At 58.7% G+C, this 27,781-nt stretch overlaps 3 protein-coding genes across 9 annotated transcripts; 1 reads left to right on the plus strand and 2 right to left on the minus strand.

The window, feature by feature from the left end:
* Positions 1-3,601: 3,601 nt before the first annotated feature.
* On the minus strand, positions 3,602-6,725 carry LOC308509454 (azurocidin-like; the record flags this gene model as incomplete). Its single annotated transcript, XM_081077415.1, has 6 exons — positions 3,602-3,732; positions 4,479-4,523; positions 4,815-5,043; positions 5,663-5,804; positions 6,301-6,376; positions 6,668-6,725. 6 exons carry the CDS (start codon positions 6,723-6,725, stop codon positions 3,602-3,604), a joined length of 681 nt encoding a protein of 226 aa, XP_080933541.1.
* A 1,488-nt stretch (positions 6,726-8,213) lies between these two features.
* PLPPR3 (phospholipid phosphatase related 3) lies at positions 8,214-14,651 on the plus strand. Of its 2 annotated transcripts, none has more exons than XM_081076361.1 (8): positions 8,214-8,700; positions 8,955-9,147; positions 11,655-11,840; positions 11,922-12,063; positions 12,157-12,352; positions 12,450-12,507; positions 12,669-12,842; positions 13,165-14,651. In XM_081076361.1, the coding sequence occupies exons 2-8, from the start codon at positions 9,073-9,075 to the stop codon at positions 14,536-14,538; spliced, it is 2,205 nt and encodes a 734-aa protein (XP_080932487.1). In that variant the 5' UTR covers positions 8,214-8,700; positions 8,955-9,072; the 3' UTR covers positions 14,539-14,651. The 2 variants fall into 2 exon arrangements, with proteins under 2 accessions (XP_080932487.1, XP_080932488.1); XM_081076362.1 differs by having other exon boundaries at positions 8,237-8,423.
* A 372-nt stretch (positions 14,652-15,023) lies between these two features.
* PTBP1 (polypyrimidine tract binding protein 1) lies at positions 15,024-27,732 on the minus strand. 6 transcript variants are annotated; one of them, XM_081076364.1, is made up of 14 exons: positions 27,601-27,707; positions 24,588-24,618; positions 21,174-21,249; positions 20,787-20,959; positions 20,376-20,693; positions 20,186-20,296; positions 19,940-20,114; positions 19,603-19,680; positions 18,810-18,958; positions 17,744-17,777; positions 17,242-17,334; positions 16,933-17,149; positions 16,641-16,718; positions 15,024-16,538 (listed from the first exon to the last, which is right to left on the minus strand). In XM_081076364.1, exons 1-14 carry the CDS (start codon positions 27,606-27,608, stop codon positions 16,406-16,408), a joined length of 1,674 nt encoding a protein of 557 aa, XP_080932490.1. In that variant the 5' UTR covers positions 27,609-27,707; the 3' UTR covers positions 15,024-16,405. The 6 variants fall into 6 exon arrangements, with proteins under 6 accessions (XP_080932490.1, XP_080932493.1, XP_080932494.1 ...); XM_081076367.1 differs by lacking the exon at positions 27,601-27,707 and adding an exon at positions 26,418-27,081; XM_081076368.1 differs by lacking the exon at positions 27,601-27,707 and adding an exon at positions 26,682-26,964.
* Positions 27,733-27,781: the final 49 nt, after the last annotated feature.

Genomic DNA, 27,781 nt, shown 5'->3' on the forward strand with positions numbered 1-27,781 from the left:
TCCACCCTCCATACCTTCCCCCATGGGATCCCTGTGGCCCCAGCAAAGCAAGATATGGCTGGCGTGCATGTCCAGGTGCTAGAGTAAGCCCCACTCATGGGGACTGGAAAAGGGACAGGAAAAAGCAGTGGGAGCCACAGAGGCATGTGACCGCCTGAGACCCAAAAGAATTCACTATTCCCTCTAAGGCAGAGTTCTTGCCCAGGTGACTGTGCCCCCAGGGGTCACTGGGCCTTGTTTAGGGACATCTGTGGTCAGGACCGGAGGAGTTCCTAGCATCGAGTGGGTGGGACCAGGGATTCTGCTCAACCCCCCACCATGCGGGGGAGGGGGGCGGGCACGGGCAGACAACAACCCTGTCCCAGTGTTCACTAGGCTGAGGAGGAGAGGTCTTAGTTAATTATTCGGGAAAAACTTGGGTTCATTCCCTGCTCACAGGAAACACCAGAATAAACCCCAACAGCCACACGGGATAAACCAGGGTGGCCCCAGAATGTCCTCCCTCCTCCCACTCAGGCTGTGTACTAAATGTGTGCAGTCTCCTAGGACATCAGAGTCAAGTGGGTATGGAGTGTGGTCTCTTGGATCAGCAGAACCTCTGACCCACGGGTTAAAGGAGGGAGGCGCTAACACTCACCACAATGGACCCTGAACACATGGTGTTCAGTGAAAGAAGCCAGAAACACAGGCCACACAGTGTGGGATTCCACTTACGGGAAATGTCCAGAACAGGCGCGTCCACAGGCAGGAAGTGGGTTAGTGGCTTCTGGGGATGGTAGCGGGGATGAGGCTTCCTTTTTGGGGTGAGGGAATGTTCTGGAACTAGATAGAGATGGTGGTAACATAACACTATGAATGCACCAAATGCCACTGAATTGTTAAACGGGCAAGTCACATGGCTTATAAAGTATGTTCCAATAAAGCTTTAACCAAGAAAAGAAAAAGAAACACGCACACACAAGCCCTGCTGGTTGATGCACCCACGAAGGGGGAGCCTCCCTGCAAAGTCTTGGGGTCAGTCACCAGCAGGGGGCTGGTCCAGGGTCCCCCTGGCCAAGTGCTCTGCTCCAGGTGGCGTCACACCGAGGCCTGAGGGCAGGCAGGTGAGTACAGCATGGGGGCTGTCTGGAGGCAGAGGGAATAGGGGATGTGAAGGCTCCTGGGTGGGGCAGGAGTGGGGCTTGGGGAAGGGGAGGAGTGGCTGCAATGGCAAGGAAGCCTCTGGGGCCTCAGGGGGTAGGACTGGCGGGTGGAGGGGAGGTAGGGTCTGGAAGCTGCAGCCTTCTTACTACAAGTGTTGGTGGTGTAATTAGCAACAGGGTCATGGGGGCAGGGAGGTGGGTCTGTGGGGTCACTAGGACTCAGGCGAGGAGGGAAAGAGAGGGAGCAGGGCCCAACCTGTGTCTGTCTCTCTTTTTCATCTCTTCTCCTTAGGAAAGAAAACTACTCTTTTCTTGAGTGTGTCAATGTGGGTGACTCCAAGCTGGAGGACCATACGCTCTTGGACACCAACCCCCTCAGGCCTCAGTTTCCCCGTCTGAGCAATGAGTAGGCAGTGGCTTGATCTGTCTAAACTTCAGCTAGAACCCCTGCACCGATCTGGGCTCCTGCACTGCCACTGACATTCCTCTCTGGGCCTCAGTGACCCCAGCTGTGAAATGGGTTAATAGCAATGCAACTAACCTTGGTGGTGGGTCAGTTTGGGCAAACACTGGGGTTCCTGGGGTCAGTGGGCTGCACTGGGGGGGTCTGGCACTCAGGGCAGAGGACTGCAGAGCCCCACGGGCCCCGACACCACACAGCTCGGGGCAAAGCTCTGGCGCCCTTTGTACGGGTCGCAGGTTCAAGGCATTGGTGGGTCATGGCGCACACGCTATCTACAAGCCTTGCAAAGCAGGCAATTCGTGGCCCAGTCCATGATACAGGAGTTGCCTCTTGCAACTCAGATCAGAAACATTAAGGCTCAGCTATAATGCAGCGCTCCCTCCAGCACAAAGAGGTGTACTGCTCTTCTTTAACTTATTGTTAGCTTTTTTTTTTTAAGATTATTTTTTTAATTGGGGAAGGGGAACAGGACTTCTTTTAAAATTTTTATTGGGGAACAGGATTTTATTGGGGAACAGTGTGTACTTCCAGGCCTTTTTTCCAAGTCAAGTTGTTGTCCTTTCAATCTTAGTTGTGGAAGGTGCCGTTCAGCTTCAAGTTGTTGTCCTTTCAGTCTTAGTTGTGGAGGGAGCAGCTCAGCTCCTGGTCCAGTCTCCGTTGCTAGTTGCAGGGGGCGCAGCCCACCATCCCTTGCAGGTGTCGAAACCGGCAACCTTGTGGTTGAGAGGACGCGCTCCAACCAACTGAGCCATCTGGGAGCTCAGTGGCAGCTCAGCTCAAGGTGCCATGTTCAATCTTAGTTGCAGGGGCGGAGCCCACCATCCCTTGCGGGACTCGAGGAATTGAACTGGCAACCTTCTGGTTGAGAGCCCACTGGGCCATGTGGGAATCGAACCGGCAGCCTTTGGAGCTAGGAGCATGGAGCTCTAACTGCCTGAGCCACCGGGCCGGCCCCTATTGTTAGCATTTAAGCTTGATTTCTGCCCCCATATGATCCAAGCATCTAAAAGACATGTAAAAAAGACTAGAAATTCTTGTTGCAGCTCCTCCCCTTCTACCCCCAAGTAAACTAGCTGGGTGTCCTAGGCTTCTGGGTGCTCTGATCTGTAAAAGAAAGTGTAACACACACACACACACACACACACACACAGTGGAGACTGTCCCGTGAAGGCCTCTTGGGTCAGTGAACAAGGAGCCTCCACCCTTTATACAGCTGCGTAATGAACCAGACTTTGAGCATTTTGTGTCTCCTCCTGGGGACACTGGATTGTTTTCAGCCTCTTTTTCTTCTAGCCATGTGGTAGGGTCTACCCTTGTACGCTTGTCCTCCGGACCGTACAGGGTGACAGATGGGGCAAACCCCAAGGTGGCGCTGCTGGCTCAGAGGCCCCACATCCGTCTTTACCAGGAGGCCATCCCAGTGACCTGCCCGTGCCCAGGCAGATGCCCACAGTGTTCTCAAACTGCAAAATGTTTGCACATCCCACAGGTTTAAAAAAACAAAGATGTCTTCACAGAGGTCTGTTCACATTTCTCATGTAATCAGTGAAGGTAAAGTTGTTTCTGTGTCTTCAAGATTCTTCTTTTTTTTCTTTGCTGTAAACCATCTGTTTACATCCTTTACCCATTTTTATACTACTGGCCTGCTGTTTTTTTCTTATTGAGTACAAGTGGTCTTTATATATTAGATTTATTGTAATTATATTTTATTATGCATTAACTATATGCATTTTAAATATATATAAATATGTAATGTAGTGATGTATAATAAATAATGATATATATTATTTAAATTTTTATTTTAACAAAAAACTTTCCCCCCCCTTTCTTCTGCCTCCCCCCCAGTCCGGTTCAAGCCGCTGTCTCTCAGTCTACTTGTGTAGGACGCAGCTCCCTGGCTCATGCTGGTGTTATGAGCCTTGCGCTCCCCACACCTCCTTCCCCCCACCCCCACCCCCCCCACCCCCGCTGAGGCAGTGGGTCGCTGCTCAGCCGCTCACCGCAGCCGGCCATTCGTACTGGCCGCTGGCCACTGGCTGCTCCTGGCAGCACTCAGCAGCCGGTAGCCGCTCACGCCGTCCTCCAGGCGGCTCACCGCAGCCCAGCTCTGGAGTTGTTGTTCACACTCTTAGCTGTAGAGGGCGCAGCTCACTGGCGCACGTGGGAATCCAACTGGCGACCTCGGCGTTAGGAGCACGGCGCTCCAACCACCTGACTCACCTGGCTGGCGCCTTTAACAAAAAATTTAGTTTAATAAACTATCTTATGTAATATATAATTCTATTTACATATTATTTCCATATAATTACATTTCTTATTTAATAACATTATTTACATTTTAGCATTTTAGCTCTTCCTATATTAGGCACATGGCCTTCCGTGATTCACGTGGCAGGCAGTCTGTGGCCAGTGTCCTGTGTGTGCCTGTTAACTTTGCTGCACAATATATTCTTGACCTAAATGAGCGATGGTTAAGGGGGCCCCCGGACCTCACAGCTCTGGGTTCCGAGCCCACATTGGTTATGTAATGTCGGGTGAGTCGCGCACCTTCTCTGAGCCTCAACGCTCCCTCCATTCCCTGGTTCTCAGTGAGGGGAGGCCACACAGCCTGTAAATGCTCCGAATCCCCGCCCCCAACCCTTCCCTGGCAAAGCAGACACCAGGTGCAGAGGAAAGAATAAATAGGACGGCTTCTTTATTAGAGTCACAAACACACAGGTGGGGGGTGGGGGTGTCAGAGGTGGGGGTCACAGTCCCCCCATGGCTTTGGTGGGTGAGGGGTTTAGAACAGAATCAATCTAATATCAGAAGAGCGCCACGCTGGCAAAGAATTTGGAGTCCCTGCCACAGGGCTCCATGGAGAAGGAGGCCACGCTGTATGCCAGGCCGTTTCGGATAAGAGGGGTGTTCCTGTCTCCCTAGAAGAGCAGCAGAGGAGTCAGGTCGCCCTCAGGCCCAGCTCCCCATTCTACTCCCCCCGCCAGAACTGCAGAGCTAGCAGCTGTCCCCACAACTTCAGCCTTTCTTCTGCAACCCCCAACTCTTGTCCCAACCCCACATGTTCTCCTGCTGTTAAAACAGTTGAATCTGTGAAACATGCAGTTCTAATTCCATACTCAATCCCAGGGACTTGCTTTCTCCCAACACGGGGAGCTCCTGATCCCTCAAGACCCCTCCTCCTGCCATGGGGCGCCCTTGCCTGGTTGTACCTGGCCATATCTGGCAGATGCCACCCCCACGGGTGAAGATGCCAGTGCACACATCGCTGGGGCGACACTGGTCCGAGGAGTCACGGTGACATTGAACACCCTTGGGAAGTGGGACGCTGTTGGGTCCCCAGCCTGCCATCTGGCAGCTGATGCCGGCTTCCACTGTGTAATTCTGCGGGGGCAGTGGTACCAGTGCCACGCTGCTGGGAAGGTTGGCCTCACCATCCAGCTGGGGAGTGAAATTGAGTCCGGAAAGAGCAGAACTCAGGACCAGAGCCTCATGGGGCCCAGCAGGGAGCCAGAGTAGCAGCAACATGAATGTTGGTCTGTAAGTGGCTTGGGTTCAAATCCCAGCTTGGACGTAACAATCAATAATCAATAAAAGAATAGTCAATAATTCCTACCTCGAAGGTGGTTGAGAGGATAAAACAAGACCCTGAAGGTAAGGGGCTTGCCCAAGAAAAGTAGAACAAGCCACCATCCCCATTAAACTGGCAAAAAACCAAACAAACAAAAACCCATAATCCCCAGTGTTGGTAAAGCTGTGGAAAGAGGGGCAGTTTTTAATTCTGCTGGTGGGGAGGGTAAGCTGGCCCAGCTGTTCCATCTGCCTTGGAGAGATGTTTACAAGAAAACACATATAATATTTAATGGGATTCTGTCATAACAAAAACATCTGGAAATGCCTTAAATGCCCAGCAACAAGAGGCTGAATAAACAGATTGGGGGATGGCCGTACACTTCGCTGCATGATTTAAACCACCAAAAGAAATGAAAGAGGCTGCATCCATGTGGTTCCTCTCTCCCTCGGCCCCGCAGGCTGTCGCTGCCTGTCACCCTTGTCCCACCTGCAGGAGCAGCAGGTCATTCAGATTCTCCTGGGGGTCATAGCCATTCTCGCTGATGATCCTGATGAAGAACCTCTGCCTGGAATTCTTCTGCCACCTCAGGTCATAGGTCCCCAGCACCGCGGTGGCAGTTCCGGGGTTCCTAAGAGTGGGTGGGGAGAGCAGAGGAAGACACCAGGCTGGGACAGCCCTGGGGGGGGCACATGGAAATGCCCCAACCTTCCACACCCACCCTGGGACCCCAAGCACTGCCTGGGAGCAAGCTTGCAAATACCATAGGGAATTACCATTCTACTGGCCGGCAGCCCAGGAGCCAAAGGGGGGCCAGCCATGATGGTCACATCTCCCGTTTCCAGATAAGGAGATCAAAACCCCCCTCTCTGGAGTCCCCCATTTCCCTCTGCAATCCCTGAGCCCCTCCCCTTCATCTACCAGGCAAGCCCTATGAATCCCCTAAGTTCTCTCCTTCTCTGAGCTTGCCCCACAAGCTCCTACAACCTGCGGCGCCCTCTCCTCACCCCCAGGGCACACCACCGCCCCTGGGGCCCTCTCCACACTGGCTCTGAAAGCAGCTGGCCACTGTCAGCATAAAGCGCTAGCGAACCAGGGACCCCCTGCAGAAGTGACGCCCCTGATGCCACATGGAGGCCAGGAACGGGAGCTTCTGCAACTTAGCCTTCCTGCAGACCACAATGTCCACAAGGGGCGCTGAGCCTGGAGGCAAGAACACGTGCAGCTCCTGGTCTCAGGCCCACTGCTGGAGAGACACCCACTGGGCTTCTCCCCTTCTTCCATAAGAGGACAGGGGGACCCAGGGCCCCTGCACACCCCTTCAGGACTATTTAGGGCCAGTCTGGCTGTGTGGCCTGGGTCGAGTCTTTTCCCTCTCTGCACTGAGTCCAGGAGGGCAAGGACTGGGCTACTGGCCCCTCACACCTGGACCTCTCCCCCTGCAGCTGGACCCCCCAGCAGAAATGGAGGTGCCTAGCATGGGCAAGCACTCACTGGCCTTAGAGGTCGCCAGCAGGCCAGTCAGCAGGGTCAGGAGGCTGAGCATTGGCATGATGGGGCAGTTAAGGGTGTCTGGGGATGGTGCCCCCGTTATACCCCAGGCCTCAGCCGTTGACAACACCCCCCAACCAGGCACAGGGCCAGCCCCTCATGGTTGAAAATGGGAAGTTGCTCAAGGCCTCCACTGCTAACTGCTCCCAGAACCTGCCTGGACTCTGGCCACTGCCCACTCTTTGCCTCAGTTCCCCCATCTGTGCCACCGGGACATGGACAGCACCCCGCTTCCCATAGAGCTGTGGGGAGCATCAAGTGGGCTAATACAAGTCAGAGTTTTTAAGCAGCACCTGGCATGCTCAACCCCTATTGCGTGGTCTAATCTCTCCCATGGCTCCCTAGTGCCTCAGACTCAAGTCGAGGCCCCCAGCTGGGCAATGCATCACCACCACAGCCAGGTCTTGCCCCACCTCCATCACCAGGGATTAGATGGGAAAAGGACCCTCCTTCATCCTGATATTCCCCTAGACCCTCTCCTGAACCCTCCAGCTGTCAGGCACCTTCCTAGGGACACCTCTTCCTGTTCCTGTCCCTAGGAGGCACGCAAGAGAGATTGCCTCACTTTCCCCTGCTTCTCCTGCCTCTTAAGGGCTGGCTGTTTGTGGTCACCTTTCAACACCAGATTCCCAATGGCTGCCCATGCTGCACCCCTGACTGGCGGGGAAAACTGAGGTTGGTCCACCACCAGGCCTGGGGAGGCAGGACAGACAGTCCTGGTCTGCCGGAAGCACTGGGCAGCCTTGGCAGAAGCCCTTGTTATGTCTATCACAGGTGAGGAAACTGAGGCCTCAGTACGTTCCAAACCTCTGGAACTCACTGTAATGGCACAGTCTTCTTTGAAAAATGTGGAGCTGAGTTTTTGGGCCCCAGTCAGGAGGGGGATGGAGTGTGAACGGCTGACAAGAACAGAGACCAAAAGTGAAATCAGTCATGCAGCCCATCTCTAATTAGACACAAGTATGGGACTGACTGAGTCTGTCCCAGTTCCCAGGATGTCCCCACCGACCGCTCAGCGTCAGGAATACCGCAGGTGCTCAGAAGATGCTGAATAAATGAACTGAATAAAATTCTGCATTTTGAGGCCTGGCGACGTTGGTCAGTGATTTAAGTTCCCAGGCCCTCAGTTTCCCCATTCGTAAAATGAGGACTCAGCCAGTCCCCATCCACACGGCTGTGTGTGGCAAGGAGGAAATGACTGCAAACAGCAAGAGCTGCCTAACTGCGAGTCCAAAATTCATCGCGAGGGCTCTGCCCGCCGCTCCCGCCTCCCGTGGCTATCGGGCCGTGGCCCCTGGCTGACGGTGGGCTTGGCGAGGGGCCTGGACCGGCCAACCGGAGGGTGGGCCCGGGCGGACGCAGGGGTGAGGATGGGCGGGGCGCAGGGGGGTCAGGAGCGGGTAGCGCAAGCCCCCGCCCAGCTTCTTTGTCTCCGATAGTTCCGTGTCCAGGGAACTCGTCATGGAAACGCGCTCCGGCACCAGGGAGGGGGCAGAGACGTGGGGTGGGGACGTCGGGGACAGGGAGAGACCCGGAGACACGGAGAGATAGCGGAAGACCCAGGAAACCAGACCCTCGCCCCCGCGCCCAGTACCGATGGGGCTCCCCAGGCCCATCCGGGAGGGGAGAAGACCGCAGACCCCGGCCCTAGCCCGCCCCCACGAGACACTGGGACCCCCGAGACACAGAGACAGAGGAGGCGAGTGCTCGGGAGGCGGGGACCGCACGCTGGGGGCCTGACCAGGACACCTACGCAAGCGGCGCCCCCGACGCGCCAAGACAAAGAGCCCTAGCCCCTCGCATCGCATCTAGGGCGCGGCGGGCGCGGGGTCTTGGGGCGGGCGGGTCCCCTCCGCCTCCGCTCCCCCTCCCATCTCCCCTCCGCCCCCGCGGAGGAGGGGCCGGGCTTTGTGCTCCGCTCCGCAGCCCGGGCCACCGCGGCCGCCAGCTCCGCCCTCCGAGCGCCGGAGCGCCAGGTGAGGGGCCTGCGGGCGGAGGGCTCGGACCCCACCCTCCTCCGGCCCCGGATTCCTCTGTTCTCCCGGAGGCCCCCGCCCTGACGCGGGGGACGGCGGCGGCCGGGAGACCTTTAAACCAGGCCGGCCCCGCCTTCTTTGCAGAGCCCCTTCCGACCCCCATTCGGGGTGTGGGAGTGCCGCCAGCCGGATTGTTTGGCAGGGCCGCAGTGCGCAGGGAAGGCCGTGGGGACATCCCTCTCCCCTGGCCTCAGTTTCCCTAGGCGGTGCCTGCGCTCCGTTGCCTTTCCCTCTCCCGCCGTCGCCCAGCACCGGGTGCCCCCAGGACTCAGCTCCCCTCCTCCAACCACGGCCTGTGGCGGCCGCGGCACCATGATCTCTACCAAGGAGAAGAATAAAAGCCCCAAGGACAGCATGACGCTTCTGCCCTGCTTCTACTTTGTGGAGGTGAGGGGGGTTCGCGCTGGTGGGAGCCGGCCAGAGGCCTCTTCCGCTCGTCCTGGAGAGCCCCACGCTAAGGGACAGGGGCGGGCACAGCTCGGGTGAACCTCGGTCAGGACACAACTAGCATGCCTGGAGGTGGGGGTCAGAGGAGTTGGGCTCTGCAGCACGAGTAGGAGTTCGAGGTGCAGCAGGATGTTCTAGACTTTGGAAACAGCCTGGGCAAATTCTGGGAGGTGGGACCTTCAGTCTGGGGTTTAGGCTGGTAGCTCACTTGGAGGGGCTGGAGCACAGCGCTGGAGGCCATAAGGGTGGGGGGGTGCGCTGGATGAGGGGTGCCCTGTCATCCTCCAGCTCTTGGGCTCTAAAGCCTGAGGGTTGGAGTTCAGATCCCTCCTGTGCTGACGGTACGCTTCCCCTCACCTTTCTGATAGAACAGCCCAGGCACATAGTGACGACTTAATGAGTGTTTAAAAAATAAAAGAATAAATGCAGCCACCTGACACATAGGAAGTGCTGATGATGGCTCAGGGCAACCTTGATCCATCCTTGGACGTTCAGCACCGACTTTGGCCTCCCAGTATGTGAAATCTCCCCACTTTACATGCCAGCAGACACTCAATAAATGCTCCTTGGGCACAAGCCCAGTTCCTACAAACCAAACGTAGGCATTTACCCTCTGAGAGCCCCCCAGCCTGGGCCCCCGTTCTTTCCCAGCCCTGACCACTGGGCTAGGGGTGTCTGTCCTGCCCTGTACCCTCTCCAGGGCTGGACGGATGGCTGAGGCCCTCCTTAAGGCACAATATAAGGCGGGAGTTAAGACGGGAGCTTCTCGTGGGCTTCATCTGTGCCTCAGTTTCCTCATCTGTAAAATGGAGGTGGAGGCTTCCCGAGGCAGCCAGACCTCCCTTAGGTGTCCGCATATTCTTCAGCCCCCACAGTGCCACGTTTCTTGTGGGTGTTAGAGCTTGAGACTCTTGTAATAGGACGGGAGGCATAGGGCACTGGGAGGGTTTACTTTCATCAAAAGAATTCCTCCAGAATCCGTGCTCAATGACTGTCCATGGTCCATGTAAACGAGTGAGTGACCTTCCTTGGGGCACCACCCCTGTGACGTGGTCAAGAACAGCTCAGCTTTCCTAACCTCAGTCTCACCATCTACATCTCAATGGTGGCTTGAGCATGCAGGACCATCATGTGTGCGCTAAACCCAGCTTGGGGTTGGGGGGGGGACGCGACCAGGATGTATGGAAGACAGTTGCATGAATGAGTATCTCAACGAATGCATTCGTTCATTCATTGAGCACCTGCAATGGGCCAGAAGCCCATGTTCTTGGGGCTGAGTGGCAGGTTGGCACATAGGGATAAGGGGCCCAGAGGAAATAAAGCCGTGCAAGAGGTAGAGAGGTGAGTGGCCAGGGAGAGTCCCTCTGAGGAGGGCCAGGACACCAGAGTGATGTCTCAGGGTGTCCATCCATCCCTGAGAGAAAAAACCCAGAGGCAGGAACGTGTTTGCTGTTTCTAAGTTATTCAAGATGCAAGGGTGGCAAGAGGGTAGAAGTGGATGAGTGAAGTGGGTGCATGATGGATGGGGGGATGGGTGGGTGGATGGATGGGTGGATGGGGGGATGGGTGGGTGGATGGATGGGTGGATGGATGGGTGGGTGGATGGATGGATGGATGGATGGATAAATGGGTGGGGGGATGGATGGATGGGTGATGGGGGGATGGGATGGGGGGATGGATGGATGGATGGGTGGATGAGGGATTAATGATGGATGGGTGGGTGGATGGATGGATAGATGGATGGATGAGTGGATGGATGGATGGGGGGATGGATGGATGGATGGGGGATGGGGGATTAATGATGGGTGAGTGGGTGGATGGATGGGTGGATGGATGGATGGGTGGGTGGATGGATGGATGGATGGGTGGGGGAATGGATGGGTGGATGGGTGGATGGATGGGTGGGGGGATGGATGGGTGGGTGATGAATGGGGGGATGGGGGATGGGGGGATGGATGGGTGGATGGGTGGATGGATGGATGGATGGGGGGATGGATGGATGGATGGGTGGGTGGGTGGGTGGATGGATGGATGGGTGGATGGATGGATGGGGGGATTAATGATGGGTGGATGGGTGGATGGATGGATGGGTGGATGCGGGGATTAATGATGGGTGGATGGGTGGATAGGTGGATGGATGGGTGGATGGGGGGATGAGTAGGTAAATGGATGGAAGGATGGCTGATGGATGCATGGGTGCGTAGATGGGAAGAAGGAAGGAAGCACGTGTGGATGATGGACGGGTAAATCCGTGAATTGAGTGGCTATGATGGATGGATGGACGATGGAAGCTACACAGCTGCGTGGGTGGCTGCATGATGGATGAGCTGATGAGTGGGTGAACTGCAGCATGGATAGGTGCATGGGTTCGTGAATGGGACTGAATTCATGAACAGAAGGCTCAGTGACTGAATGTGGGGTGACCCTGGCCAGCTGTCTCTGTGCAGCTGCCCATTGTGGCATCCTCCATCGTGTCCCTGTACTTCCTGGAGCTGACCGACCTCTTCAAGCCGGCCAAGGTGGGTTTCCAGTGTTACGACCGCACGCTGTCCATGCCCTACGTGGAGACCAATGAGGAACTCATTCCACTGCTCATGCTGCTCAGCTTGGCCTTTGCTGCCCCTGCGGCCTCGGTGAGTCCCAGCGTCCAGGGGCCTGGGACACCCCTGCCCCCCACCCGGCTGGGACGCGGCTGAGCTCCTCCCTGTCGGCAGATCATGGTGGGCGAGGGCATGCTGTACTGTCTGCAGTCACGGCTGTGGGGACGCGGAGGGGGCCCAGACGGGGCCGAGGGTAGCATCAATGCTGGTGGTTGTAATTTCAACTCCTTCCTGCGGCGCACTGTACGCTTTGTGGGTAAGTCGCTGGACAGCACCCCAATCCTGCCATAATCCCTGCCCCAGGGTGGGCAGCTGGCCTCCTGCACTGCCCTGACCCTCCCACCCGCAGGTGTCCATGTGTTTGGCCTGTGTGCCACGGCCTTGGTGACCGACGTCATCCAGCTGGCCACGGGCTACCACACGCCCTTCTTCCTGACGGTCTGCAAGCCCAACTACACGCTGCTGGGCACCTCGTGCGAGGCCAACCCCTATATCACGCAGGACATCTGTTCTGGCCATGACACCCACGCCATCCTGTCTGCATGGTGAGCCGGCCCCAACCCATGTCCCATTGAGTATGATGGGGAGACAGGTTCAGAGGGGTCTCAGATACAGCGGGGCTCACCTGGACGCCTCTTACAGCAAGACCTTCCCGTCCCAGCATGCCACGCTGTCTGCCTTCGCTGCAGTCTACGTGTCGGTGAGGGCCCCCGACCCCTCTAACGAGCCCGTGCCCCACCTTGCCTACCCCAACCCGACCCCGCTCGTCCACAAGGCCTTGCCCACTCCACCCAGGGCCCGCCCAACCTTACCTAGTCCACCCAGCCACTCAGCCACCCTGACTGCCCGCCCTGCTCCCAGATGTACTTCAACTCCGTCATCTCAGACACAACCAAGCTGCTCAAGCCCAGCCTGGTGTTCGCCTTTGCCATCGCTGCGGGTGTCTGCGGCCTCACTCAGATCACACAGTACCGCAGCCATCCCGTTGACGTCTATGCTGGCTTTCTCATCGGCGCCGGCATCGCTGCCTACCTGGTGAGGGTCTGGGGCCGGGGGGACTGCTGGCCCCCAAGAGGCAGGTTTGGGGAGGCAGGTCTGAGGGTGGAGGCATAGGCGCCGAGGCCTGTGGGACTCTGACCAAAGTCTTGTCCCTTGGAATGCTGGAGTCAGAATCTCTTGGGCTCAGACTTGCCCAATGTGCAGTGTGAGTGACCTGAGTTGGGAATTTCCCCCACTGTGAAGAAGGTGGCTGGCTCCCCTACTGAGGGCCAGCCCTCCCCCCTATGCCAAGTCTGTGCCCGGTGGGGACCCTGATCTCCAACCACCAGCCTCACAGCCAGCCGGGTCTCACCCCCAGGCCTGCCATGCGGTGGGCAACTTCCAGGCCCCGCCCGCAGAGAAGCCGCCGGCTCCACAGCCCGCCAAAGATGCGCTGCGGGCCCTGACCCAGCGTGGTCACGACTCCGTGTACCAGCAGAACAAGTCCGTGAGTACCGACGAGCTGGGCCCACCGGGTCGGCTTGAGGGCGTGCAACGGCCTGTGGCCCGCGAGAAGACCTCGCTGGGCAGCCTGAAGCGGGCCAGTGTGGACGTGGACCTGCTGGCCCCGCGCAGCCCCATGGGCAAGGAGAACATGGTGACTTTCAGCCACACGCTGCCCCGCGTCAGCACGCCCTCACTTGATGACCCCGCCCGCCGTCACATGACCATCCACGTGCCGCTGGATGCCTCACGCTCCAAGCAGCTCATCAGCGAGTGGAAGCAGAAGTCGCTGGAGGGCCGCGGCCTGGGGCTGCCCGACGAGGCCAGCCCGGGGCACCTGCGAGCGCCCGCTGAGCCCATGGCAGAGGAGGAGGAGGAGGAGGAGGAGGACGAAGAGGAGGAGGAGGAGGAGGAGGAGGAGGAAGGGGAGGAAGAGGGCCCAGCTCCGCCCTCACTCTACCCCACGGTCCAGGCACGGCCGGGGCTCGGGCCACGGGTCATTCTCCCCCCAAGGGCAGGGCCGCAGCCGCTGGTGCACATCCCCGAGGAAGGAGTGCAGGCGGCAGCTGTCCTGTCCCCCAAGAGCAGCACAGCGGTGAGAGCTAAGTGGCTCATGATGGCTGAGAAGAGCGGGGCGGCCGTGGCGGCGGCCCCCACCCAGCCCCGCGTGGCTAACCCGCCCCGGCTGCTACAGGTGATCGCCATGTCCAAGGCCCCGGGTGGCCCGGGCCCCAAAGCGGCTGAGACAGCCTCGTCCTCCAGCGCCAGCTCCGACTCCTCGCAGTACAGGTCCCCTTCAGATCGCGACTCGGCCAGCATCGTTACCATCGACGCGCATGCGCCGCACCATCCCGTGGTCCACCTGTCTGCGGGTAACGGGCCCTGGGAGTGGAAGGCGGCGGGCGGCGGAGCCAAGGGGTCAGAGGGCGAGGGAGGCTACGAGCTAGGGGACCTGGCTCGCGGCTTCCGTGGCGGGCCCAAGCCGCCGGGTGTGTCTCCTGGCTCATCCGTCAGTGACGTGGACCAGGAGGAACCTCGGTTTGGGGCTATGGCCACAGTCAACCTGGCCACAGGGGAGGGTCTGCCCCCGCTGGGGATGGCTGACGGGGCGCTGGGGCCGGCCAGCCGCGAGTCCACGCTGCGGCGCAAGGCAGGTGGCCTGGCGCTGGGCGAGCGGGAGATGGCGGGCCACTCGGAGGCTGAGAGCTACTACCGGAAGATGCAGGCGGCCCGCAGGCTCAAGGACTGACTGCCCGGCGTTCTGCTGGCTGGTGGGGTGGGGCGAGCATGGGGTGCTGGGATGCAGGGAATGAGGGCTGGGTGGGGGCGTTTCGTGACAAGACAATAAAGTCTGATATTGGAGTGCCGGCTGCAGTCATTCAGGTCTGAGGACCCACGCTGGTCCTGGCTCACTCTGGGCTCAGGGGAGTTTGTCTGGGAGCCCAGATTTGAATGGTGGGAAGCTACACGTCCTTGTAGAGACACCAAGGAGCAAGGCAAGGGGCCCCACCTAAGGGTTACCGAAAGTCCCAACTGGGGCGGTTTGTGATCTAGAGCGCTTTGAAAGCTGCCCCAGTTCAGACACAAACGCAGACCGTCCCCCGCCCCCCCCAAAGCCACTGCTGGGGCAAGCAGGGCCCACCCAAGTAACCTACCTACCCAAGTGGTAAGTGAGGGGGCAGAGATGTGTGAATTCTCAGACAGCAGTAAAGACGAGCAGCCCATGAAGAGGAATGGAGTGCGGGACAGTTTATTCAAAGTCCATAGACTGGCCACTGCCTTCTACATGACGAACAGAAAAAACGCCTTTGGGAAAGGCCATTGTTGTAAAGTCGCTTTAATTCTGTTCTCCACATTACAAATCATTATAAGCCACTGGGCGGGCAGTGGAATGTGCCGTGCTCGTCACAATACTGAGCCTGTAATTGCTGGTATCAAAATATACATCTGTGTCACCATAAAAAACAGCGTTTGCTGCCCCTCATGTCTTACAACAGGTATAAAAAATTATAAATATTTACACCCTTGTCCCACCCCAACATGGAAACTCAGGGGTCCAAGCCCCAAGGGAGGGGCTGGCCAGCATGGGGTCTGCGCACAGAGGGACCCCTTGGAGCAGGGAGTGCAGGACGCAAGGAAAAGGAGACAGTTAAGACTTGAGGGCCGTTGTCCCACCTTCTGGGGTCCCAGCATTAGAAGCAAAGAACAGAAACAAAACTTTGGTCCAAAGTTTGCAGGAAAATTAAACCCTGAAAGCTTAAGAGCACTTGTCCTCCGAGACAGAGAGCAGGCTAGGTGTAAGGCATCTAGAGGTCTCAGATGGAGGCCTGGGGCTTCTGGAAGGACCCCGGCTCCCCAGCCCCACCCATGGCATCTGCCCTGGAAACTAGACCCCGCCCTGTGACTTCATTACAAGGAATAAAATAAAAAATACAGTATACAAAGTCATACGAGGAAGAAATTTAGATTACACTCATACCATTTTTATCTTGCTATATAAAAAGTTACTTAAAACTATTTCTCTTGCATATAAATGAAGAAAGATTAGGATATTTGGTCAACTGGAGATATTGCTAGGCACAGGTGTGCACACTGCGTCAAAGCACAACAGAGCATGACGAGCTCCAAGCCGAAGCGCCGGGGTGGGGAGGATCGCACGCTTGATTAGATGAGGGTTGGGGTGTGGGCAGCCCCTGCACGGTGGCCCCCTGCCACACCAGGCACATGATCCCTGCAGGAGGCTGTCCCCTGAGCCCCCAAACCCCTACGCGTTTGCTACCACAAGAAGGCCCTGCGGGAGCAGCGGGTTTAAGGCACAAGAACGCCAAGTGGAGGTTTGGGAGCGCCCACCCGCAGGCTGCAGAAGGCACAGGCGAGGGGCCTGGGGAGCGGGCACTGTGCACAGCCACCAAGAGCCTGCAGCCAGCACCCTGCCTCCCCAAGGTGAGCAAGGTGAATTAGATTTAATTTTTTTAAAAACAGGTAAACTGATTTCTCTTTAAAAAAATAAAATCTCTGGTCTTTTAAGGTCACTTCAGCTGCTTTTAAAGTGGCTTTTTGTGGAATGCTGGAAGTTGTCGCCGGGGCGCCCGGCAGGCTGGTGCTGGCGGTGGGGCCTAGATGGTGGACTTGGAGAAGGACACCCGCAGGTGGTGGTTCTCGCCCAGGTCGTGGTTGTGCAGCTCAATGAGCGCCTGGATGGCCTCCTCCACGGAGCCCATCTGGATCAGCGCCATCTTGCGGTCCTTCCTGCAGAATGGGGACAGTGAGGGGCGCAGGGAGGGGTGGGGGGGCGACGGGATGGGTCAGGACACTGTAGGGGGATGGGCAGGAGACGGGCGTGACACTCACTGGAAGAACTTGAACCCCTTGACGATGCCACCATTGCTGGAGAAGAGCATCTTGAGATCCTCCTCTGATATGGAGGGCCTGCGGGCAGAGCGCAACCCTGAGTCACCTGCCCTCTGGGGAAGGCCAAGGCCATAGCCATTCCCCAGATGGCAGTTCTCAGAGGCCTGGGGGCCTGGAAGCCGGGGACGGGAGAGACCACAGTGAAGGTGCAGGAGAATCAGAGAACGCCCTGCCCCATGTTGGGGCACTCAGGAAGTAGTGGCAGAGCCCCCCCACCCCAGGTGGCACATACGGGATGTTGGACAGGTGCAGGGTAGCCGAGGGCGGGAAGATGTTCTGGAAGTTCTTCGAGCCTGGCTTCTTGAAGCGGTGCAGGGGTGAGTTCCCATAGTCCTTGGTCAGGCCCTGGTCCTCTTGGCCCTCACGGGGCAGCTGCACATTCTGGTGCTTGGACAGCGTGATGCGCACCGGCTTTCCGTGCAGCTTGTGCCCATTCAGGTGGCTCATGGCTGCGAAGGGGAGCCCGGTGACCCCACTGGCAGGCACAGGCATGCCCCCCACACCCCTGCTCCACCCCCCTCCACCCTCAGCAGCCCCTTACCCAGTTGGGCCTGGCTCCCGTCTGCCATTTGCACCAGGGCATTCTCCTTCTTATTGAACAAAATCTTCACTCGCTGCACGTCGCCGTACACGCCTTCAAAAGCACATGGACAGGGTGCTGAGCCCGGGCCCGTTGCCGCCTCCCCTCCAGCCCCTGCAACCCCCACCCCCACACTGGCTCTTCCCGAAGCTTTGCTATTCTGCCTCTAGGAACCTGCCTCTAGCCACAGGGACGTTACCGGAGGACTACCTTCAGCAGAGAAGTCGTAAAATCCAGGAAAAGGTCAATTGCAAAGAGCCATCACTTTACATGCTACCAACACGCTTAACTCTGCGAAAGCATGCAGGGCACTAAACCATGCGTGTCTGCGGATCCAAATAAATACGCAAACCGAAGGCAAACCGTACCGGGGCAGAACCGCAAACTCATAGTACAACTTAGGGCGTAAAAATAACCTCCATTACATGAAAACAAGGTAATAAAAGTGTGAATGATAACATACCGAAAAGAATAAAGAGGCTTTGGGGTGTGACTCTCTTTAGAGGACAGCAGAGCAAGGCAGCGAGGGACAGGGAAAGGGAGAGGTCAGGGGCGAGTTGCCATCGTCCACCGCGAGGAGGCAGCCCGCAGGCGTGCAGGTTGATGGATGATGAAGTTGTCAGGATGTTAATATTCAAGGGCAGGTTGGTTTCCGGAGAGCAGGGTTTGAGGGGGAATTTTGTTTTTATTTATTTATGGTTTTGTTTTGTTTCAAGCAACAACAGGAAGCAGAAGGACCGTGCAGTCAGTTGGCAAAGAAATTCCGGATCAGAAAAAAAATTGGGAGAGGGGAAGGGGAGAAAAGAAAAAAAGTAGCAAAAAACACAGGTCAGTAAATACATAAGAAAATCGGCAGTGTCCCCTCAGTCAGATCTACACACACACTAGTCACAGGGCCACCGGGAGCTGGCCGGAAGCACCGGGCCGCGCAGCGAGCAGGAGACACGCGCCCTCCGGCCTTCTGCGTGGGCCCAGAGGCGCCTCCTGCTGACCGCTGCGGGAGAGTCTAAAGGCTCACACAAGCATGAGGGGTGGAGTCTGTTAGTGAGGCTTCTAGAGCGTCTAACTCAGACAGGCGCCGGCCGCCCCAGGCAAGAAGTCACAGGAGTGGTCAGACAGGTGAGAGAGCAGCCCAGAGACGATGGCTGAGCTTAATCCCATCTTGAGAGTTAAGTGTTTGAGCCTTGAGGACCTCACCCAAGCTCCCTCCAAGCAATCTTGGCCCTGAGACAAGGCAGGTGGGCCATCCCGGGGACAGTGGCTCCGGGTGGCGGGAGCAGTGCAGGCCAGGTCCTCCAGAGCAGAGGTGCCTGGAGACCTCAAACAGAGGCTTGTTTAGCTCAACATATTACGAATGCTTTCGTGAACTCTGGATGCTAAAGGGACACAACTCCCGGCGCGGCGGGAGGACACAGAAGCACAGTGGCGCTGGCCGAGGATGGCCCGCGTCGCTGGGGGACGGAAGCACTAAGACCTGAGAGCACCAGTCCCCTCACGCCTCCGGGAGGAACAGCCCAAGAGCCACGTACCTCAGGGTTGAGGTTGCTGACCAGCAGGACGGAATTGCCGGCGCCCCCCAGGCCAGGGATGGTGATCCGGCCCGCTGCAGCTGCCGCCGCCGCCGCCGACGGGATGGCCAGAGGGGCCAGGGCCCCGTGCACGTTGGGGACGGAGAGGCCTGCGGACGGAGAGGTGGTCACAAGATGAGCAGCAGTGCCAGACCTCTGCCAAGAGGGGGCGCGTTCCTGCCTGTCCTCATGCAGGAAATAGCAGGGACCAGACTCAGCCGGCAGGCCCAGCCTCCTCCTCCAGCTCAGGCTGCACTGGGTCTGGACGGCCACATGCGCCCACAGCACAAAGTTCCGGCTCCGGGGATGCACAATCAGGCCTGCGGCCTCGGCCGTGCGTGCATGCAGGTGCCCGTCACCATGCAGACGACACGCCGGGCAGGACGCAGCAGGCTCATGACTGTCACGCGGGTGGGCACCCGGCCCCGAGGAGGGACGCTTGGGTGTGCCCTCCCGGCTCATGCCGCTCTGCTTACCAGGCCACTCAAATTCACCTACTAGGGACACAGCCCTCCAACCACGTGCGCACGCGTCCTTGCCCGGGAGGTGCTTGAAGGAACCAGACCAGAGACTGCGGGGTCAGCCGGTTCTGTATAACCCTGTCCTACCACTGCCCTGCCCAGGCTCCGCAGGGGAGCCAGGGGCCCGCACCCAGGAAGGTGGGCTCCCCCCGTGACTGCGCCCGTCAGCTCGCGTGGAGGCAATGACGAGGTGTGGGCATGCACAGTCGCCGTGGGACCCAGTGTTTGAGTACCTGCAGCCTGAGGAATGGCAAAGGTGGGAGGGAAACCAGCTCCTGCGTACGGGGAGGCTGACATTATACCAGGTGCACCTAGAAACAAACGAGACACTAATCATTGCACCCACAGCCTCCCCACCAGGGCAGAGCGAGCCAGCGGGTGCCCCACACCCAGCGGGTGGGCCCACCGCTCCACCCGAGCTGAGCACTCTGGCCGCAAGCAGTGATGGGCGCCAGCCTCCCTGGGCGCGGGGTGGGCGTCACGGGACTCCTGGGGCCTGGACACTGAGACTGAACTACACGTACTCGCCCCCCATGAGACAGCAGTCCAGGCACCTTGCCGGCATCTTACCGAAGGCTGCGGCCATGGTCTGGTCCAGCGAGGGCTGGCTGTCACCAGAGGGCAGGTCAGGGCGGGTGTAATCTCGGCTCTTGTCATTGTTGTACTTGACATTGAGGCTGGTGAGCTTGGAGAAGTCGATGCGGAGTGTGCAGCAGGCATTGTAGATGTTCTGCCCGTCCAGGGACTGTGGGGACAAGAAGTGAGTGGCTGGAGCCCTGGGGTGGGTGGCGGGCAGGGGTGGGGCCGGGCACTCACCAGCTTGGCATGCTGGGCGCTCACGGGCTCGGCGTACTGCAGCAGTGCCTGGAACTGGTTGTTCTTGGTGAAGGTGATGATCTTCAGGACCGTGCCAAACTTGGAGAAGATCTGCCAGACAGGGACAGTCAGCCTGCGCCTGCCCGGTGGCACCAGCACCTACGCTGCCGCCCGGGAACCCAGGCCCCACCTGGTGGAGCACATCCAAGGTGACAGGGTAGAAGAGGTTCTCCACGATGATCCTCAGCACTGGGCTCTGGCCTGCCATCGCCATCCCAGCATCCACTGCAGCGGCTGAGGCCGCCAGGGCCAGGCTCCCTGACTGGACGGAGTTGACAGCCTGGAGGGCGGCCTGGGCCCGGGCCTGGTTGGGCGAGCTGTCCGTCTTCAGCTCCTTGTGGTTGGAGAACTGGATGTAGATGGGCTGGCCTCGCAGCACGGGCGTCACCGACGTGTAGTAGTTGACCATGGTGTTGGCGGCCTCCTCCGTGTTCATCTCAATGAAGGCCTGACGGGCAGGGGCAGGGTGTGAGGCAGCTGAGGCCCCAGGAGACTGGGGCCCCCAGAGCAGGCTCAGGGCCTTCCCAGGGCGGGCACACACCTGGTTCTTCCCTTTCAGCATCAGCAGGTTGGTGACCTTCCCAAAGGGCAACCCCAGGGAGATGACCTCGCCCTCAGTGACGTCACTGGGGAGCTTGCGGATATGGATCACTCTGGAAGGCACACCGGCACTCCTGTTGTCGCCTTTGAACTTCTTGCTGTCATTTCCGTTTGCTGAGAAGAGGGGTGGTTTGTATGGCACCAGGAACCTCCCAGGCTCCCACAAAGCAAGGCCCCTGATCAGCTTCCACCCCGACGGGGGGAGCGAGTGGTCTCCATGCCTGGGGCCACCCACCACCCCCAGCTCCCAGGGAGTGAGGCTGCGTGACTGCGGCTTCACGCTCACAGGCGGACACACAGGAAAGCCCTGCCGTGGGACAACAGGTACCTGCAGAGGCCGAGTTGCTGCTCATGATAAAGGGTCCGTTAGTGACACAGGCAGAGAAGAGCTCGTCCGATCCCCGCTGGAAGAGAGGGCATGCTGGAGCAGGGCCAAAGGTGGCCCCACACCAGGGCTCCAGACCCCCCACTCCAGAATGCCCCTTGCAATGGCCTCACGGTCCTGAGTTCGGGACACAGTTCCTTTTCCCTGCAGGACCCCCGGGACCTTTCCCAAGGTAGAGGCTGTCACCTACAGGGGGCTCGCATGTCACCACCTCCCAATTATGCGGCACCCTTCCCATGTCTGTGAACGGGCCTCAGTTGCCCAATGGCAGGCCCATGGCTCATGCCACCAGCCATGTGGGGCTCAGCCCGCCACTCAAGACTGTCAGACACCCTCAGAACAAAGCCCCCTTGTCACTGCAGCCACTTGCTCGGCCTATTTTCCAGCCGTCTGAGGACACCCGAGCTGCAGCCTCGTCACTCACAGACGACTAGAAACACTACCTCTCCGTGAGCGGGCGACGCTATCCGGTGACTATCCAGTGACCATGCAAATGGCGCAGAGGGCAGCTCCAGAACTGCCCGTCTTCTTTCCAGAAACTTGTTTACTTCTGAATCCCGATCTCATTGCATGAACTCCCCAATCATGTTACACTGGTCCTGCACTTAGCAGGTGGGTGTCTGTCCTGCCAGGTGAGGCTGAGGACAGCCAACTCTCCTCAAGGGGCAGGCAGCCCCCAGTCCTGAAAACTCAGGACTCAGCCCCCACCCCATGGCCAGCCTGCTGGGAACAGGCCCTTGAGTACCGGAGCTCACAGGCTCCAGAACGTGTGGCCCAGAGTCCTAACAGGGCTCCATCACCAGGAACCTGGCCGCAACACTGGGGACAGGGCAGGGTTCCTCCACACCAAAGCCCTCTGGCTCCCCTTGACCCCACAGGGAGACCAGCTCACTTGGCCCCCAGCTCTCAGAGCCTCACCCCTTCTCAGGGACACCTTATCGTTGCCCTTCTGCCAACTGTCAGCTTAGCTGTCACTCACACAAGCACAACCATCTCCACCCAAGTCCTCCCGTCTTCCTATGGCCCAGAGCTGAAGTGCCTGAGAAGCCCTGAGACTCCCGCCCTGCCACAGGTGGATGTCGAGACCTGTTGGAGAGCTGGAGGCTTACACACTGCCCTTTGGGAATGGCCACGCCAACCGTGGCTGGCTCACTGCTGTGGCACGTCCCCAAGTTGGGTGAGCAGCTGCAGCGGCTCCCGCTTAGTGTCCCCCAGGGCCAGAGCGTGGCTTAGAAGGGGAGTCTAAATGCCCCGTGGTGCTCGGAGCCGAGGAACACAGTCGGACTGCTGCTTAGAGGGCTGGGATCGGAGTGCCAATCGTGACACTGAGCTCTGTCCACAGCGGTGAGTGGACACCCCTCACACACTTCAAGGCTCCACAGTGCAGGACAAAGCCACCATGCAGAGTGAGCCCCAGGACTGTGTGGGCAGGCACATGCAAGTCCATCCCTGTCTCTGGGTTCAGAGCCCTGACACCCCTCCTCCCCCTTCAGGCTCACAAAGGCCCCCCACCACAGCTGGACAAAGGCCAGGTATCTGCATGACTCCCGTGTGTCAGCACAACCTTAAAACGGGCATGGTGGCTGTTGCCTTTGACTAGTGTCAGCGGGGTGTCATCTCCTTGGAGCAGTGGCATTCCTGGCCCTAACCATGCCCCATGGCAGATGGGCTGGTGCACCTACATCTGGGGGGCACTTAGGCCACATTACCCCCTGCCGTCCCTCAGGACAAGGCTGGTCTGCTAAGCAGCGTCCCCCAATCACAGGAACACCCAGGTACAGGCAGTGACCAGCAGCTCAGAGGGGACTACTCACTTGGGCACAGACAGCCTGAGGGCAGAACCCTGGGGGACATGGGCTGGGCCACAGCAGGTGCTGAGGCCTGTAGGCCGTGTGACGTGCGCACAGCTGGGCCAGGCTGTGGGGGACGGTTCACCTACCTCTCGCCAGGCCATCCAGCGGACGGGGCTTTTCCCAGCTGGCACCCATAGGCACCTCCCCCAAAGTCAAGCATGAACAGGAAGAGCCCCTGAACAGTGTGCTTGCTGCTAATGACAGGTGCACCCTGTTCCCACCAGCATCCACGGGGGTCTTTACTATGTAACCGATAGTTCAGCATTGCTAACCTAGACACCTCTTACTTATGGCACAGCTCGTTCTAAAACTGGGGTGAAAAACAATGGTGCCCCGATCCCCATCATGCCACCCTCCTGGTGTGCTGGGGGACAGACACAGGGCTGTGTTGGCAGAGGGCCTTTCCCCCCGGAGCCTCTGGGTTTCTGTCCTGTGCAGGTCTGATTCTGGAAACAGGTCCCCTGGAGCTGTGCCGGGAGGGACCACTGAGGACAGCCCCTGGTACCGCTGCTCCAGCTGGAAACCCCAGGAGCGGGAGGATTACGTGAAGCCAGACACTTTCTGTGATAGTTACAAATGCTTCAGATGCAAGTCCCTCTCCCTCCTCCCACCACCGAACAAACAGGTTTTATCTGCAGGAAGATCAGGACAGGCAGTGTGAAGACAAGACTCCACCTGGAAAGCCTGAAGCCCCGCCTGGCACCACTGCCCACTGCCCGAGCCTCTGCAGCAGACCTCCAGCCCCCACAACCCGGTCAACAGCAGTGTTCAGTCCACCTCCAGGACAGCTAGGGTGCATGTGGGCCTGGGCCTGCACTGGGAGGGGGACCACCACCACAGTCCCCCTTTCCCATGGAGCCCGCTTGCCAGCCCTGCCCTCCCTGCAGCTTACGGGTACCAGCACTGAGGATAGCACCTAAGGGGTGCACCTGGGCCTGCACTGGGAGGGGGACCACCACCACAGTCCCCCTTTCCCATGGAGCCCGCTTGCCAGCCCTGCCCTCCCTGCAGCTTACGGGTACCAGCACTGAGGATAGCACCTAAGGGGTGCAGAGCCTCCATCTTCCTTTCTATCAAAAATAGCATTTCAAACCAAAAATTATCCGAACCACGATGCCATCCAAAGAAGCCTCTTTGTACCCTCCACCCCCACCCCACAAACTGCCTGCGGTACCACCAGATTTCAACCTGTTCCATACCAGACCAAAAATACTTAGAACACTGGGCGAATGTCCTCATCAGCCCCCTGGCACATCCCAGAACTACGCAAGGGCAGGGAAGAGGGGTCCCAAACTAAGGCCGAAGTGCATTTACCCCTCTAAGTCACCCAAACCCCATGGCTAGACACTCAGCCTAGAATGAAGGGACTGGACACTGGCAGAGCAAAGGAAAAGTGTGTGAAGAGCACCTGGCCTCCAAACCCTCCATCCCATGCACACTGGGCCATGGGAGCCCAAGACCAGCGGCTGAGCCAGCCAACACAGAAGCACTCAGCAATGCCTACCTTTGTACCAACTGCTATGTCTGGGACAATGCTGTAGGGAGAGAAAAAAGAAGAATGTTAGCAGGTGTGCCGCGGTAGCTGCTGCCAGGCTGTCCAAGAAGGCCCGCCGATGAGGGGCTCCCCTGGCTACACAGGTACACCCCCCCCCATTTGGGGCCCTGCTGACTAGTGAGCTTGGGCTGGGCAGGGACGTGAGGGTGAGCTGTCGCTGTCGTCCATTTAATCTCGACTTGAAAAGGAGCCATCATTGTCCTCCAGCTCCCCTCCCTCCCCGCAGGACCCCAGGCCCCGCCTCTGGCCCTCTCCACCAGAGGTCTGAAGACAGAAGACAAAGACACCCCCTCCAAAAGCCCCAGGAGGGACACTTGATGCTTGTTGTTAAGGTTCAAGTGCTGTTGTTTGCTTTCTAAAAATTGGAAATGCTTGAGGAACGTTTTCAAGCAGCAAGGCCAGTGAGAAGGCAACTCACAAGGCCCTGAGGTCAGAGCTCCAGGGGGACAAGAAGGGGACTCAAGTTCAAACAATGGCAGGCTCCCTCGGAGGGAGGCAGATGGGTTGAAATGATCAGTAAAATTACCCCAAGTTACTCATCAACCTGGCTCCTAGTGAGTGGACTTTCTCCCTGCCCCAGACCGAGCTGGAAGGCAAGAAGAAACCATGGCTGCCCAAGTTCCTCATACCCAGGGCCTCAACTGTGGACTAGCTCTCAGTACACACACAGAACCGTCCAGGGCTTCTATGTGGTGAATGCAAACTGGCAAGGTCCCAGAGTTAGCAAGGCCTCCGCCCCACCCCACCAGGTCACCTGGCTGCCAAGGCCGAGTGGTCTGTGACCAGAGCCTCCCATGTCACACAAATATGTCCCTCTCGCCCAGCCAGGGAAAGGCTGATCTCAGACTGGGACAGCCACCTGCGTTATTACCTCTGGAGTTCCTTCATTTCTGCCCTATGGGAGGCAAGGCAGCAACCCGGCCCCCATCGCTGGAGCAGCATGACCCCGAGCACGGGGCCCTAGTCCTGCGGTCTGCACCTCCCGTAACACTCCAACGCATTACCTCCACTGCAGGGCCTTCCCCTCTTTAGTACGGAAAGGGACTGTGGACTAGTGTCAGATTAAAAACACACACATACAAAAACCTTAGGGAGCCAAAGAAAAACTTCTCAGAAAAAACGAAAGAATGAAAAGCACGCAGCTTCCCAGGGCGACTCACTGCTCCCTGCTCTCTGAGAGGGCCTCAGACATAGCAAGCTTTTTAAATAAAATGGCCCTTCTTGAAAAGGTTTCCAAACCTTCTAAAGACAAGGCAGGCCAAAGAAAGTGCTCCGCGGAAAGCTAGGCCTGGCTGCCTAGGTAACCAGCGCCTCCAAGAGGCTGCAGCTAGGACTGGGCCCTCCGAGCCACATCTGGGGGATGGAACTGTCCCCCAAGTCCTTCAGGTCGGAGGTAAGCGGAAGAGCTTGACCAGACGATGGAGAAAACGCTTTTCCACGATGACATCCCTGCAGAATTAAGTACCCACTTGTTTGCACCACGGCCTTGGCAAGGGGTTCTCGGGGGAGGGTCCGTCCACGCCAAAACGGAAGGCAGACCATGAGATCATGTTCCTCATGCTGCAGCAATTTTTCTAGAAGGCTGGATTTAATTCAGCCTGAAACCTATCATTTCAAACCCAAGGCAGAGAGGCACGTGACGCTCCGGGCATTTTAACCACACCCCCAGGAGGTCAGGCCACGGGAGGAAGGAGCGCTTTCCAAGCTCCAGATCAAAAAAGATAACCAGAACTGCCTTTGGAATTCTCAGACTTAAACTTTTTAAAAATCAGCACTTACCCCTACTCCCAAGGGGAAATGAAAAAAGCCCAACACGCAAGACGCAAAAGCACTGTTTAAAGTCAGTTTCGTTTTTAACAAGTTTGATCATTTTCCCCAGACCAGAAACATCTGAAAGAGTCGTCTCCAAACCGGGCGGACTCCTGTTTCTGCCAACAAAACACAGCTCTGCGGCGTGGCCGTCAGTCTCGGCGTCCAAGTGGAGCGAGGCCGGGTACCTTCCGACGGAAGACCACGCCGCCGCCTTAGGACAGGGAGAATTACCGGCTCTGGCAACGGCCCGGCGCGCGTCTCGCGCCTCCGGCACACACACGGCCCGGGGCGGTGCCGGGCGCCCCGTGGGAGGCGGACGGCGCCCGGCGGCTACACTGCGGGCAGACTCGGGGCCCGGTGCTCCCAGCCCACGCGGGGCGCTCCGCGGGATGTGGAGCCTGGGAGCTCGTCGCCCGGGGAGTCAGTGCGTGCTTAAGGACTGTCCAACGGGGCGCCCCCGCAGACAGGAACAAAGGGGGAGCGCGGGTCCCTCCCCAACCCGTCCCCCAGCACGTGAGCCGAACGGGGGCGCGCGACGGTCCTTTGTGGGCAGCCCCGGGAGGGGCTGGGCGGGGGCGGAGGAGGGCCCGCGCCCTTCCGGGCAGGAGGGCGGCGTCTCCCGGCCGCGCCCGAGACGGCCACGGGCGGGGCAGGCCGAGCGCCGAGTCCGCGCGGCGGGAAAGACCGCGCACGCGCACCGAGGCCTGAACTCCGCGAAGAAGTGCGCACGCGCGGGCCCGACGGGGAGCGGTAAAGGCCACACCGGGCGCGCGAAGAAAATACGGGGAGCCGGAAGGGCCAGACGGACGCGCGAAAAGCGGCGCGTGCGCGCGGGGACCGGATGGGAAGCGGGAAGGGCCGCGCGGCCGCCGCGTGCGTTCGGGACGGGCCGCGGGGAGACCGGAAACGGGCAGGGCGGCGGGAAGGGTTGGGCTCGTGGGACGCCAGGCCCGGGACATACGGGCCGCCTCGCGTCCCCGGCAGCTTCTCCCCACTCTCGCGGTTGCGGGGAGTGGAAGGAGCCTGGAGGCGCCCGTGGGCCCAGGGCGGAGCGGCAGGCGGGCCGTCGTCCCAAAGAGACCCAGGCGGCAGCAAAAGAAAGGCTGGGGCGCGAGAAGGGAGGTGGGAAGCGCAGACAGGCACGACTCACCCGTCCATTGCACACAGAGGAGACCCGCGGGGGACGGAGTGGAGGCGCCGGAATAGCAGGAACCGACCCAACGGCTCCGAGTTATAGACTCACAAAATGGCGGAGACGCCCGAACACGTCCCCCGCGCGTTCTGCCCATTGGCTCCCGCTGCAGATAGGGGGCGGGGCGAGTACAGTGGGC

The sequence above is a fragment of the Rhinolophus hipposideros genome (assembly GCF_964194185.1).
Source record: "Rhinolophus hipposideros genome assembly, chromosome: 16".
In the NCBI taxonomy this organism is placed as follows: domain Eukaryota; kingdom Metazoa; phylum Chordata; class Mammalia; order Chiroptera; family Rhinolophidae; genus Rhinolophus; species Rhinolophus hipposideros.